We start from the raw sequence: 14,680 nt of genomic DNA on the forward strand, positions 1-14,680 counted from the left end.
AGATTTTTGTTGGTTTCCATTATGACTCCCATTGCATGAAACTTTGAGTTAGTTCGTAGCCTATTTAATATCATGAGTGTGATCATCATAATTAAGGTATCCTATCAATAAATAAGTTTCACATTAGATAAAAGTAAAAAAATTAAATAATATGTAAATAATAAAAACATATAATCTTAATGCCTTAAGATTTTGTATGTAGTAATGGCACAAGAGGACAATTCTAGGTAGGCTTCAAAGAAGCAAACAAACCTGTGCTCCCTTTTTTCAGTTGTAGCAACTCAAGTCCATAAGCGAGTTCAACTGAAACATCAAGGTTTTCTTGAATCAAATTAAAAATTTCTCAGGTGCTGTATGTTCTGTCTTGCAAAATAACATCTAATTATATGGTGTGATACTTTGGTTTTAATCAAGGTAGTCGGTGAATTTATGTTATATATAACGCAGCTTTTGAACTTTCCACACCACAATTTTGTTAATTAAGTAATGTTTAGCTAGTTTGAAGTCTTAGCTAAGAGAAGTCACAACAACTCATCATTTTGATCTCTGTATATAAGTGATCTCACGTAATGAGAAAATACTTTTATTGTTGCCGTGGAGCTGTTTATGCTGTTTGAAATTGAAATCCCAAGTAATTGCAAGTTTTTATATATTTGCATGTCGGCATCTCAAATCAAATGAATCCAAAGCAGAATCAACCTTTAATTTCATGTTATTAAGTCTTGTCTGGTTTGTTTTTATAGTCAATACAGCAGAATCAATAGTGCATTTATTTATTTTCCCACTGTGCTTCAAGTGTCGCAGCTTAATTTCTTTATCGGCTTAAGAGTTTTGGATTTACAATCTATCTGGATTGACTCAAATTTTTAAAAACTTAAATACCGATCAAATGTGAAAATGCTTTGAATCTACACATTTTTATATTAAAAACGTCAAATTAAGAAGTGATAATATTTTGTGTTGGAGAGGGATGAAAAGAACATTTAGATAGTGAGTTTTGTAGGTTAAATTTTTTTTCACTGGACAGTTGAATATATATAATAGCTTCTAAATTTTGTTCGAGAGTTTAGTGAAAAAAAGAAGAAGAATGATTCGAGAGAAGAAAGAAGGTTAATTAATAAAAAAAATTGATAACATAAATTTATATAAATTTTGGAGAGTTTATATAAATTTATTCTTATATTTAAAATTTTTTAAATAAAAGTTATCATCAAACATTTTTTTTTTCGTAATTAAAAATTAACTCTAAACAGAGCCTTAATAAAACTAATTCTTTCTAACACAACTAGTAATTGAGCATCTTTCAACATGCTTAAGAAGCTAAACTATCTACTAGTTGTGCCAAACTATATTGGAAGATCTAAGTAATACTTAATTGTGATTTCTAACTGCATGCAACTACTTTCTTTGTTAGTTTTCACATGGTGCATTGGATTTGGAAAGGAACATGTCTTTCTTTATTCTCCTCTTTAGTTTCACCTGTTTTTAGTGAAGTTTTAATTTTGCAACTTATGTGAGAAATGAGAATCCTTTTATTTATTTATTTTTCAAGACATTATGCCTTTATTTAATTACTTAATACATGGCTTATTGTCTAAAATTCAGATTAAGGTCTAATGCATGAGAAACAGACAACACTCAATTAATTTCCTGTAGTATACAATTTAATACATTGATATGGCAACACAATTTCCACGAAGAATCCAAATGGCCTAACAAACCCGTTTGTTAGGGTTTGATAAACGGGTTTGATCAGCAGACAAAAGAAAACTACAAAAGATAGAAGACAGTACGCAATACTTAAGTATAATTAAAGAGATCGTTTCACATGGTATAACTTCAAAACTGGTATGAAATATATGAACATGTTGAACTAATGAAAGAATTGGATGGAATATCATGACAAGCTGTTTTGGTAGCAAAATTCAAACCCCAAAATAGGTCATATAGCTAGTGGTGGCACAGAAATAGGAATTTATGATAGTTAAGAGGAAAGTTAGTATATTGAGTTTACCATTGGAAGACCCACAATCCCATATGATCTTACGTATACCCAAATTAGTCAAAAGTTCATCAAATGTAAAGGAAATGGACAGCTTGTTGATCTAATTTCATGCAATGCTTTATCTATCTTAGATTTGAATACTGTGAATGAGAGATAGAGAGAGAATGCTACTTGGCTTGGTTTAACATAATGGTATAGAGGAAGGACCACTAAGTGTTGGTTAATTTTAGTTCGCTTTTATGTGTTTGCATTTATATATGGCAATGCCGTGTTCCAGCACACATCCACGTTTATCACTATTATAAGTGTCTTTGCTCACAACTCTTAAGTACCCCACCCTCATCATTATTTTAGCCAATTCTCTCTGCTTGTTTCTGTGCATAAAAAAGGGTTTTTAATGTACATAAAGGACAGCCCTAATAATTTCCTTATGCTTTATTTTTGCTTCGTGATATTTGATGCAACAAAGAGTGGCTCAAACCTCACATCTGAGCTTCCTTTCCTCCATTGGTTGGCATTGTTATGTTCGCAGTATAATCTTTTTATTTGGAATAATTTATTATTTTAATGTGCTTGTAATTTGATAATTTATACGTACACGGGAAAACATATTGGCAATAGCACAAATATATCCATGCATACATTTCGTGTCTTGTTAAATACGTTATTTTTAACACTATGGTACAGAAAATAAGAAATATAGTAATATCTTTAGGAGTTTAACTTTAATATGTTGTCAAGTATAAAAAATGTTTTATTAACAATTTATTGTTCGTGTAGTAATATAATTATTAAAATAATTTTTATACATAAAACTAATTTTTAATTATATAATATCTATAGTTAAATGATAGTTTGAAAAAATTTTAGAATTTATTTAGTGGTCAAGATAAGATAATATATTCTAATTTTATTTTAGTGGTTGAATAATGTAACATGATAGCTTATTTTGTTAAATTATCATGTTATATTCTCGTAGTTCAATTTTTTATTTATATAGATGATGAAATAAAAAATATTTGGATAAAATGATTTTTTATTATAACTTTATTAATACGTTATACTATTTTTAACATTTTTATTCAAATTTACCTAGAATGGGGAAAGATGAAATTTTATTTATTTTTTCATATCAGTCCATGCATTTTATCTTTCCATTTAATAGATTCTTCTATTTTTCATGCTTTTTGTAGATGCTTTTCTTGCACAATTGGGATTGGTGAGTGAGTTGGATCTTAGAGTATGCCACCATATAGTTGTTAAAATCTTACGAATATATCTTTATAATTGTGAAATTTTAAAAATTCTTGTTATTAATAGTTCTTTTGGTGGAAACATTTAAGGAATCAGATTTATTTTTTTAATTAAACGTTAAGAAATTGAGTTCAACTTTAAGAAGCGAATTTAATTTCAATAAAATGATAGAAGTTTGCGTTGAGAGTTAAATCGAATTGTTGAAGGGTAAGATTAAGATGATTCTAACTCTAATATCTATCAATTCATTATAGTTGGCAGCTCAATGGTGATCTTTGTGACTGGTTGCATGATCATAATATTGTTAGGTTTTACGGAATGATATTATTAAAATGAATTTTTTAGAGCATTAATTAGTTTTTTTTTTTTTTTTGTATAAAGAAGTGTTGCCAATACCTGCACTTGTCATTTGAATATAATTTTTATAATTATCAATAGTTATTTATTTATTATTTTTAAAATGATGGTTAACAAGATCGAATGCTTAATTGGTAAAATTATGAATTAATTCAAGCTTGGTAAAGTTTTGTTGTATTTTGTAGTTTATGCATAGAGTATTAAACTGATCAAGATAAGCTAATTTAAAAATTCAATTTCTAACAATTTTTAACTTAAGATGGAAATGAATTTTCAAGTGCTAAATTTATTAAAAAGAGTTAAAATTTGAAACTAAGAAGAAAAAAACCACTAATTTAATTTTAATAATACATAGGAAAATCCTATATTTATTTTCAAAATTAAAAGCTTCAAAAGAAATTTTACAGATAGAAAATGACATTAGTTGACATACTTAATAACATAACAATTTATATATAACTTTTATAAAAAATACACATTAAATTTTTTTTATAAATTTGAGATTTATCAATTTAATATCATAAAATTTTATGTAGTAAAAATTTATTTAATAAATATATAATTAATCAATTATCCAAACAGATTGTTAATGAATAATATGATTTTTCAATCAAGTCAGTGATCAGAACTAATTTAATAATATTAATTAAGGGAGAGGGACATGAGTGACGAGGAGATAACATAAAAGATAAAGTAATTAGAAATTATCAAATTTAATGTATTAATAATATTTAATGCTATAATGTTAATAAAAAATTACCATTAATTTTTATTTTATCCCCTCAGAGCATACGTTAAAATATATTTATAAAATTTAATATTATATATATATATTGAGGGAGATGGAAGAGGGAGTGGCAGCAATCATCCATTCATGAATCATGAGGCTCTGAATGTGGAAACAGAAGACATTAATATTTGATGAGTTCCTTCACTTCTTCCTATGTACGAACAGTGTTAAATCAAATGTGTGTGTGTCACATTCAATGCCTCATAAGCCATTCTTAAATAACTATATCAGAAAGAAGAGTAAAAATGTGAATTTAACAAGTAGCTTAATATTGTTTAAAAAAAATTTAGATTTAAATTTTGTTTATGTTAAAAAATTTTAGTAATAAACTCATAATTACATTCAAGTACACAACTAAGATCAAATTTAAATTAAATTAAATTAAATGAAAAAAAAACTTTAACATCTTAAGTTTAGTATCCAAATGTCTCATCATTTCCTTTCATGGATGAAAATTGAAAACAAGCAACCAAAATAATATTTTGTTTTTTTAACAATTACTCTTTATCTCAATTTTTAATTTATATAGATGCCAAGGCAATGCTTAAGACCCATTTGTTTTGCACCTTTTTGTATAAAATACATATTTTAATGTATTTTTCTCTTAATCAGAATTAATTTTATTTATTTTCAAGATAAACCACCCTTTAATCTATTTAAATATTGACTTACATTAGTTAACACAAACAAATTGCAAATTATGGTAAGCAATTTTATGAAGCAACTAATTTTAAGTTGGGCAATGAAACATTTTTGGGCTTTGCCTTATACCTTCCTCCGCCTTATTAGGAATTTAGGGTCACAATTACCAAAATAAGTCCGTACCATTTATTCAGTGTAATTATATGTACTTTTTTTTGAGTTAGCTCTGCTTCATTTAAAGAGTTTGTTATTTCATCATTGAAACGTCACATAATTAACATTGTATTTAATTATATATTTTTTATATGAAAAAAAGAAAATGATCGTTTTGAAAAAATTTATTAAAATATACAAAAATTTTAAAATTGTCAAAAATTGCTGAGGCATTTTTGGTACTTTATTTTTCAAAATTAATTATTAATTTTTTAATTTCTTATGGTTTTTTTTAAATTACTATCGACGAGTTTTAATATATTTTAAAATATTGTCATTTTTTTTGATAATTTATAAATTTTTCTTATTTTATCTTCGAATCTATACCCACATTTTAAATTTTATATTTTCGTAACTTTTATAAAATGTCATATCTTGATATATATAATCTTTAAATTTCATATTTAAAATAATGACATTTTAATATCATATAATTGTTTTGTGTATTTGTATATACAAAATATATTTATAATTAAAAGAGAGAATAAAAATAGTTTTACTTCAAAAAACATTTCCCTTTATTGTACCTTGTAATGACTTCCTCTTAGCAATAAATGAGAAATAGATGTATTTAATATTTGAAAAATTAAAAATAATTTTTGTTTTGTTCAAAAAATTGAAAATGATTTAATATTTTTCTATAAGAGACTTACGTTACATGCTCCCAACACGGGCTCTGCCTGCCAGGACACATCCTCTGCAAATTTGCAGAGCTTTCAATTTCTGACTACATTACACTTTCAATTTCAGCAACACAAACCACTTGAATCTTTCTCTTTTTTTTATAATACCCAGGGTATCTTCTAATTCTAAGTTGAGGGCTATTCTTTTCAAAGTACAAAGATCATTGAAGTAAGTTTTAATTTTTTTTTCAATAAAGTCTTTTTCATGGGTATGATAAAAAATCAATTTTTTGTTAATTTCTTTAAGAGATATAACTATTTACTAATTATGTTGGACTTTGTGTTGGTAAACCAATTGAATCTACACTTATCTGTAGTATTAACTATGAAGTTGGATAAAAGGGTTATAGTTTTTTCCTCACAACTGTCATAAGAAGCCACAATAATTTATGGATTATTTATTTGTTTTTAAATTTATCAGGTGGCCCTATGTTCACCAATCCTGAAGCAGCTTCAACCTGCTCCTGCACTAATTTATGTGTAGTTTCAGGTTGCCAACTAAGTTTTAGGATCATGTTTCCAAGATATGCTTCATATGAACTTATGAATCAATAGGATGACAAAATATTGAGTGCCGCCAGCCCCACCACCTATTTCTTCCTTCTCATGAAAGTTGATTCACTTCAAAAGAATATTTCATATTTAGTAAAGTTAATTGTATATCAGTTGATACATTATTGAATAACTTAATACATGATAGACCGAGTCAAGTTACAATCTAAAAGACTTGTAGGGAAAAATATGAATAAGTTAATGTAAATTCATTTTAAAAAAAGCATTCAATCTCACTTGTTAGAATGTTTTTTAAAATTTTAATTTTGATTTTATTTTTTTAAATTGTCTCTAAAGACATATGTTAAAAATTAAAAAATTAGTAAGTTCATATTGAAAATAATAATATTTATTATCTCAAAAAATCATAAAAATATTTAATACACACTCATATATAGTAACTTACGACATTTAGTAGAGTATATTTAACATTTCTTAATACATTTCCTTAGACATGCATAAAACAAATTATAATTTTTTTAAAAAAAAAAACTTAGACCCTTTACACAGAATCATATATAGATAGACGTAGATTTTTGTTAGTATAATATAGATTAATTTATGAAAAGTTACTTTCAAGAAATTTACCAATCGCTTCCATTTGATGCATGTAAGCACAAAAACTATTCCAAAGTCTAACATATCCTGTTATATGAAACAAGTCATATTTGTTCTTCTTCGTTACAACAATCTCAGCTCATGTATAACCTGTGCCAGAAGGGTTATTGTTTGATATGCTCAGACTCGTGCAGTACCAAATCATGATTTTGGTTGGTTTTCGAAAATTAAAATCAATGGACGAGGCTTTGAACAGCAATTTCTGTCTTTTCTTTAAATTCTTTCCTTTATTTATTATTTAGTGCATGTTTGATAATATTTAAATTTAAAAAAGATTGCTTATTTTTCAGAAACTTCTCTTCAAAGGTTAGTAAAAATAAACATTTGTTTTTACAAAATAAGTTAAATAAAATATACGCTTAATTTATTGGCACCCACTTCTTGCTGAAACTAGCAATGTACAAGTTGCCTTACACTTGTTTTTGTTGTTACATATACGTCTTTTATATGCATTTCATGAGAAATTGGTACCAAATATAAATTTGAAATATGTGCATGGCATCACAGCTACAAGTGGAGCTACCATTACGCAAATTTCACGTCAATTTATAATAGTAGGCTTGGGATCAACCACAAATTTTAGCTTTTGGTTGTTTTCACTTTTCTACACATTTCAGTGTGCATGTATTCATCATTGCATTTGTTCCGTTATTAAGATCTTGAAACTGTCAGTATGATTCGCTTTCTTCATATTTCAGAAGTCAATGACAGGAAGTGAAGCAATACCAAAAATCACTATTTTCTTTATATTGAGTTATTTGCTATAAATTTTGTCAATTATTTTTTCACCGTCTTATACCATTTCCATAACTCCAATTCCATGTTATACGTGGAAAGCTGGTTTTTTGGTCAACAAGAGGAGCTAAGCCCCAAAACTAGAAACTAAGACTAGGATTAAAAAAAAAAATTACACCAATACAGTCTTGCCATTACAAAGCACCACACCCTTGGGGAGAAGCCTACTTACAATTTTGACGTTGATCAAAGGGTTATATTAATTTGACATTTTATTTCTCATAATTATCTCAAATAAATGAAAACTAACATACCATTAACTCGAAATCAAAGAAACCAAGGCATTCAAATTGAGTTCATTCTAGTAGTTGAAGTGAATGACGATCAGGGAGAAAGTGGATTCAAGACGTGGTAATGAAGAAAAAAACTAAATTACTCGGTACAAACTGGTAGAACAAAAGTTAAATAGCAAATTGGATCAGTGATTATTGTCTTTCAATAAATAAAAGCATTGAATTACAAGATCATTATGGCTAGAGAAAATGACTAAAGCAGGGCTTGTGAAACAGCAAAAAGTCTTCACATCTTTTAGTTTCCTCAGATCCTAACCTTACTTTCTCTTCATATAAACACTGAACAGGAAATGTAACTGCATCGCTTTGATGCATTGAGAAGATAGCTTTGAAGCCCCAATCCTCAACAGTGAGAAAGGAGGGAAGTTTACCTAAATTACACAGCTATGTTAGTGAGATGAGAATTAGAGCTTCCAGAAGGTCTTCTTGGCAACTAGGATTTTCTCTCTGCCATGTGATTCAGGCTCTTTATCGTGTATGGTAGGACTCCATCTCACAGCACGTGCAACACGAGCTACTTTGTCAATCACTTCAGGGGTATCCCTCACCACAACAGTGCCTTCTGGACGCAGCATTCTATCCATTTCAACCATCAAATCAACAAGGTTACATCTGCAATGAAGTCATGAAGTGATGATCAGGGTAAGCTCATTATTTTTATGAAACAATTTTGTATTTGCAAGGATAAAAGTTATGAGAGGTAACATTTTGCATTGGAATAGAGGCGGGCAGCTGTTGTAAGTAGAGATCTGACATCAATTTAATAGAAGGAAATTGGAAATCTAGGCAAATCAGAACCACATTTGAGTATCTGTTCAAGTACTCCTTGATCCATACTATGTTTTTTATCAATAATTCCAGACATATCAATAAACAGCCTGTCTTCTAGTGATACAAGTTCTACAAATGCTACCCAATCAAAATAATGGAACAGTTGCAGAAGCAGACCATCAGTTTTTATATTTGAAAATTAACATTTGAATGCAATAAATTTAAAGTGTAAAACATTCATATTAAAGGAAACAAAAAATAATCATATTAAAACAAGTCATAGATGCAGTGAAGGCATACACAAGGCTTCAACATACACCACCAGATAGCAGTAAGTAGTAATTGTTAATTGTAAGCACATCATGCAGTGTGAAGGCATGCTTGGCTTCTGATCAAATCTAACACGTTAATTAATAGCCACAAGTCAGTTAAGGTAGCAATCCCGTGTTAGGAGTTAGGAAGTTAGTTAAGACAGTTAAAAATATTAATTGGTTAGTTTGGGGGGTTAGTACAATCTTTCTTTCCTTTTCTATATTTTCTAATTTAGAGTTCCTAACATCTTGTCTCACTTTTTCTCCACTTGTTCATGTACAAATATTTGAAAATAATGACTGAAAATTCAAATTAGTAAATTCAATCATATCATGACAACCCCTATAAAGTCTTAGACCAATAGGGAAACAGTTGACGAAGCCAGAGCTATGACTTCAAATAAGCTCTTTAGAATGAAAATACCTGCTTTTGCCAGAGGCTGGATCCTTTATAAGTGATTCAATGCTGGCCACGTGGATCAGGTCGTAGGTACGAGGATAGGTTGAGAAAGGTTCACACCTGGGAAGAGTAACCAAACTTAGATCTAAATTATTACAAACAGTAACATGTGTTCAAATGCACAGAAATAAAATTGTTGCCTAAAAGCAGGGTCCTAGTTGTAAGTCTAAAATGGTGAAGTACTTCAGTTTTCAATTTTATAATAACTAGAAGATGCTAACTACTTTTTTTGTAAGGACTCCCCAAAATCACAAACATGTACAATTATAAAATCTATTAAAAAATTATTTACTGTCCCTAGTCATTCATTATTTTGCTTAAGTGAGCATATTGTCACAGCAATTTAGATCCAAGGCACAACAACCAATCTTTTTTCCACTATGTGAGGTCGGCTAATTTAGATCCTAGGTACTAAAGCTAAAAAAAGAACTAGATCATATAGATAAATTCTGATACACAAAGACATATATAGCAAAATACAAGATAAAGTATAGTAGAAATTACTAACTGCCTGGAAAGGAAAAGACGCAAGCATGGCAAGCAAGTCAAACTGTAGACCAGGAATCAACTTGTAAGCAACATAATTTCAGTGAACTCCTAGCTGAATGAAATAGTCTTTGGTATTAGAGTATGAAAAACCTTTATCATTAAACACAAAACATTTTTTTCCCTCAAGTCATGTCAACACTCAAGAATGTGTCAATTTATAAAGGAGGGTGTCTACCATTGATTAAGACAAGCCAAAGGATAAAATATAAAAAGTCCTTTTTAAAAGGCTTGAAATTTTCAGAAAAAAACTCACCAATCATGATAGACACCAATAAGGCCTCTGTCAAATATCACATCAAGAGTAGAAGGCTTGCGAGCTGGAACAACATTCATTACCCACACAGGATCAGAATGTAGTGCTGCCGCAAATCCACCAAAAAATGCATTCATGTCCATGACATTGCGTATTGCTGCAGTCCCCAACTTTATGTTTAGAGAATTCTTATAGTGCGCAATTCGCCTTACCCATCTCTTAGTGTCAGCCTCATATACATCAGCACCATTTTTTAGGAGTTTGGACCTGGGTGGTGGAGCAGTTAGCCTCTCTGGCCACTTGGGAATCGTGCCAATATCATATTCTCCTTTTACAGAAGATGTCCTAGTGACACACTTCTTCAATTTGAAGTACCTGCAAAATAAATTATCTTAATTGTGGATTCCCAAGTAACTACACTATGAGAAGTTTGTAAACAAATAATAATGATAACATTCTTCCAAACACTATTTATTATGAGGTCAATATGATACAGAAATGTGTAGCAAGCAGTAATAATAGACAGTTAAGATAATACATTATCAATGTTGAAAATGTGAAGCAAAGATAGTGAAGAGGAAAAATTGACTACCAAATGCCTAAAGGAAATTACCAAGCAAAACTTGGGTCATCTGAATCATTACATAAGTCAAGACCAAATTCATTTTGGTTGGGGAGACACATATCCCCTGCTGGCTTTTTCCAGATCACAGTGTTACCATCTACGGCAATCAGTTCATAACACAAAGCTCTTGCCACCGCCTGGAGATCCGACCATTCTTTATCTTGTTTAGGCCACTGAACAGGGGGGCCAGAGATGACTAAGTATCCACCAGGGCGAAGTAATCGGTCCACTTCAATGAAATAAGTTGCATCTGCAAGGCAGGGGGGTTTCTGCATTAGGGCAGTGACATCTATTTAGAAAATTGCAAGATGTGCAAAGGTCAACTGCGATGAAGAACTTACTGTAGGCTGTAAAAGGGATTAAACACCGAGAACAATGGACTAAGTCAAAGCCAAAGGCAGGAAATGGGAGTCTGCGAGTACCAAGCATGGCGACAAAAGCTGGTATTCCTCTTTCAAGAGCAAATTGTATCTGCGATTTGTGTGAATCTCTTGGAGCAAAAGACACGGTTAATATGTTTTGAGACAGTAAATATCCTCCAAAACTAGCAACCTGTAAAACATGAGATATTTTCACGTTAAACAACATTAAATTTTACTAAGATCTCAAGAGGAAAAAGGACAATAGCTCCTACCCCACATCCCATATCAAGAGCAGTCCTCAGAACACCACCATTCATTGGAATGTATAGACCAAGTTTTTCAATATACTGCTCTGCTCCATCTGGAAACATTGTACCACCCCCAGGGAATATAAAGTGAGGGCCTTCAAGCTTCATCCATCCCTGGTGACCTTTCCTGTCAGCAATCTTGTTGTGTGGCATGTTGCTGTGCCATATCTACAGAGCATATATTAGTACTTTCAGATAAATGGATCACAAAGTGACATACATCAACAACATCCTAAAAACACTTTTCTGAAACACATAATTTCTTATTCTGGAGGCAAATATTTTCATCTTAGGTTCTTAAAACAAACGTCTTAGGGCCTAGGTGGCTCCATAACATGGCTGCCAGATAATTTGAACAGAGAATTCTATTAGATCAATGATTACTTGCACAACCACATAGCATTTGAGAAGTGATCCTGACGTGGACCCTATCAACTGGCACAACCTAATTACTTCATCATTTTAAAAACCAAGACACATGAATTTAATCCCTCATATTGACAATGGGGGGCTGGATCCAGAATCAGCTTAAAATGCAATCATTTTTTTCTATTAAAGACCTCCACTCAGACTCCAAAATCTTGCAAAAACAAGATGCTAACAAGTTAAGCCCACTTAATCACATATTAGAAAAACTCAGAAACAAGTTCCTATCTTCCAAACATGATAATTATTTACTTGCCAAACACCAACATAATAGTTCCCTACGTAAAACCACCACAAATCACCATAATCAAAATAAGTGTCCTACTAACAAGCACCCTAATAACATTGACTAAGAAATTAATATATATATATATATATATATATATATATATATATATATATATATATATATATATATTAAAATCTACTTTGAGGTTATATTAAAAATGAAGATGTGTTAGTAACATTTTTTATAAAAGCATTTTAATTTTACTTTTAATTCCTTATCCACTACTCTAACAACCAAATAACAGCAGTCACCAAACTTCTTTTCAGCACTTTCTCATGATATAATCCAAAAGCAGGCAAACTGCATATACCTTGTGCAAGCTCTCAGGCCACTGCACCGAAACCTTATAGCCACTGGGCGGTGGAATGAGGCAAAGTGGCGTAGTCTCTGACGGAGGGCAATGCCTCTCTCTGTAGTAATTCATCTCTCTGCTCAATTGGCTGTTCAGCCTCGGATCCTCGCATGGCATGTGGTCGGCCGCATCGGCGGGGCACGCCTCAATCACTCGAGGCTGCCCCGCCTCAATCGCCGCCACCACGCGCTGGCGCTGTTGCGGATCCGAGGCCGAAAGGAGCAAAGTTTGGCGCCCCGATGCGGCGAGCGAATCGCCCATCGGGGTGAAGACCAGCACGAAGAAGAGGAACACGAGGCCGAAGAACGCGGCGGAGACAAGGTCCAGAACCCGCCATTGACGAGGGCCACCACCGCGCTTTGAAGCTGGGAGGTTCACGTGACCCATTTGGAATGGAATTGGATCCAATCAAAACGGCATCTGGGTTTTGCGTTTTGAAGCGTTTTGTGGTTAAAAATGGGTGTTTTTTAAAGTGAAATTGCGGAGGGATGCTTGGTGGGTCGGAAAATGGAGTTTAGTTTGAGAAGTGCTTTTGGTTGAAGATGGGTTTTGGTAAGTGTTGGGTTATTTTGATGTGAGATTGAAGAAGGTTTATTGGAGGAAGAAGAAGAAGAAGGATCTGAGATTCTGTGTGTTCACTGGGTTTTGTTTGCATGTGTTCAGTATTCAAAGCCACTCTTTTCTTCAGATAGATCAATGACAGTGGAGTTTTTTCCTACTATCTTAGATTTTTTTTATTTTTTTTTGGTGGAGTACTAATTTAAATATCTGAAAGACTGAAACACTCAAAATTCACATCCTATCCATGTATTGTTATTTTTATACTTTATATTTTTTAATAATAGATGCATTTAAAAAATTTGTTTAAAATATAAAAAGCAATTAAAGATATTTATTTTTATAATATATTAAGCATTTTAGTTTTTCTATGTAGAATAATGGGATATAGATCTTATGGCAAGCAAAATAATAATAAATAAATATCAATATATGAAGCAAATAAATCTTAACTAGCTGCTGGAGAAGAGAATATTTTGTTTGAAAGAAGAATTTGGACAGGGAATGCTAGGACAAATGCTTCGGAAACTGTACAAACACGTGTTTCTAGTAAAAAAAAATTCTGGAAAGATTGGATCGGGCATAAGAAACAAAATAAAATAGTAAGAGTTCGTTTGATTTTTTTAAAACATTTTTTAAAACGAAAAAATAAAAATTATTTGTTAATATATGTTTTATTTTAATTTAATTTTTTTTAAATTATTTTAAAATATAATTTTTTAAAATTAAAACAAAAACAAATAAGCCTTAATTTTAAATTTTTTTTATAAAGACTTACTACTTTTACCGAAAACAATTTGTTTATAATTTTATGTCTCTTGGGTGTATATATATATATATATATATATATATATTTATCTCATTTTCTTAAATTGCACGTATATCCTTTCACTTTTTTTAAATAAATTATAAATTTTTTACTTTTAATTTTGAATCATGTTCTAAAGTAATTATGATCGAATGACTTAAGTTTATAAAATTACAAAATAATAATATTATATTACTATACGACGTTTAAAATTGAGGGGCGTAACTTTTTTTTTTTTATAAATGTGTTAGACTTCTTTACTTTAAACATTATCATTTGATATAGTAAATGTTTTTGATTTAGATTTTAAAAATAATTAAAATAAAAAATTATAAACTTTGTATTTAGAGAGAATTAATGAAATATGTATTATAGATTTTTTTTACAAAGACTAATTGGCTTGGCA

The 14,680-nt window shown here is 30.3% G+C and overlaps 1 protein-coding gene across 1 annotated transcript; it reads right to left on the minus strand.

The window, feature by feature from the left end:
* Positions 1-8,266: 8,266 nt before the first annotated feature.
* LOC113849415 (probable methyltransferase PMT13) lies at positions 8,267-13,695 on the minus strand. The gene is made up of 7 exons (XM_027479315.1): positions 12,867-13,695; positions 11,806-12,009; positions 11,513-11,723; positions 11,160-11,421; positions 10,547-10,921; positions 9,709-9,804; positions 8,267-8,814 (listed from the first exon to the last, which is right to left on the minus strand). The coding sequence occupies exons 1-7, from the start codon at positions 13,293-13,295 to the stop codon at positions 8,607-8,609; spliced, it is 1,785 nt and encodes a 594-aa protein (XP_027335116.1). The 5' UTR covers positions 13,296-13,695; the 3' UTR covers positions 8,267-8,606.
* Positions 13,696-14,680: the final 985 nt, after the last annotated feature.

This window comes from Abrus precatorius, unplaced genomic scaffold, assembly GCF_003935025.1.
Source record: "Abrus precatorius isolate BTA unplaced genomic scaffold, Abrus_2018 Scaffold9, whole genome shotgun sequence".
In the NCBI taxonomy this organism is placed as follows: Eukaryota; Viridiplantae; Streptophyta; class Magnoliopsida; order Fabales; family Fabaceae; genus Abrus; species Abrus precatorius.

Bases quoted from the DNA above. Each gene is read 5' to 3' on its own strand.
- LOC113849415 (XM_027479315.1), bottom strand. From the start codon at position 13,295: ATGGGTCACGTGAACCTCCCAGCTTCAAAGCGCGGTGGTGGCCCTCGT. The intron at 9,805-10,546 runs GTGAGTTTTTTT...TACTCTTCCCAG, and splicing joins ATTGGTGTCTATCATGATTG to GTGTGAACCTTTCTCAACCT. The intron at 8,815-9,708 runs GTATTTTCATTC...ACTTCATTGCAG, and splicing joins CCAGCCTCTGGCAAAAGCAG to ATGTAACCTTGTTGATTTGA.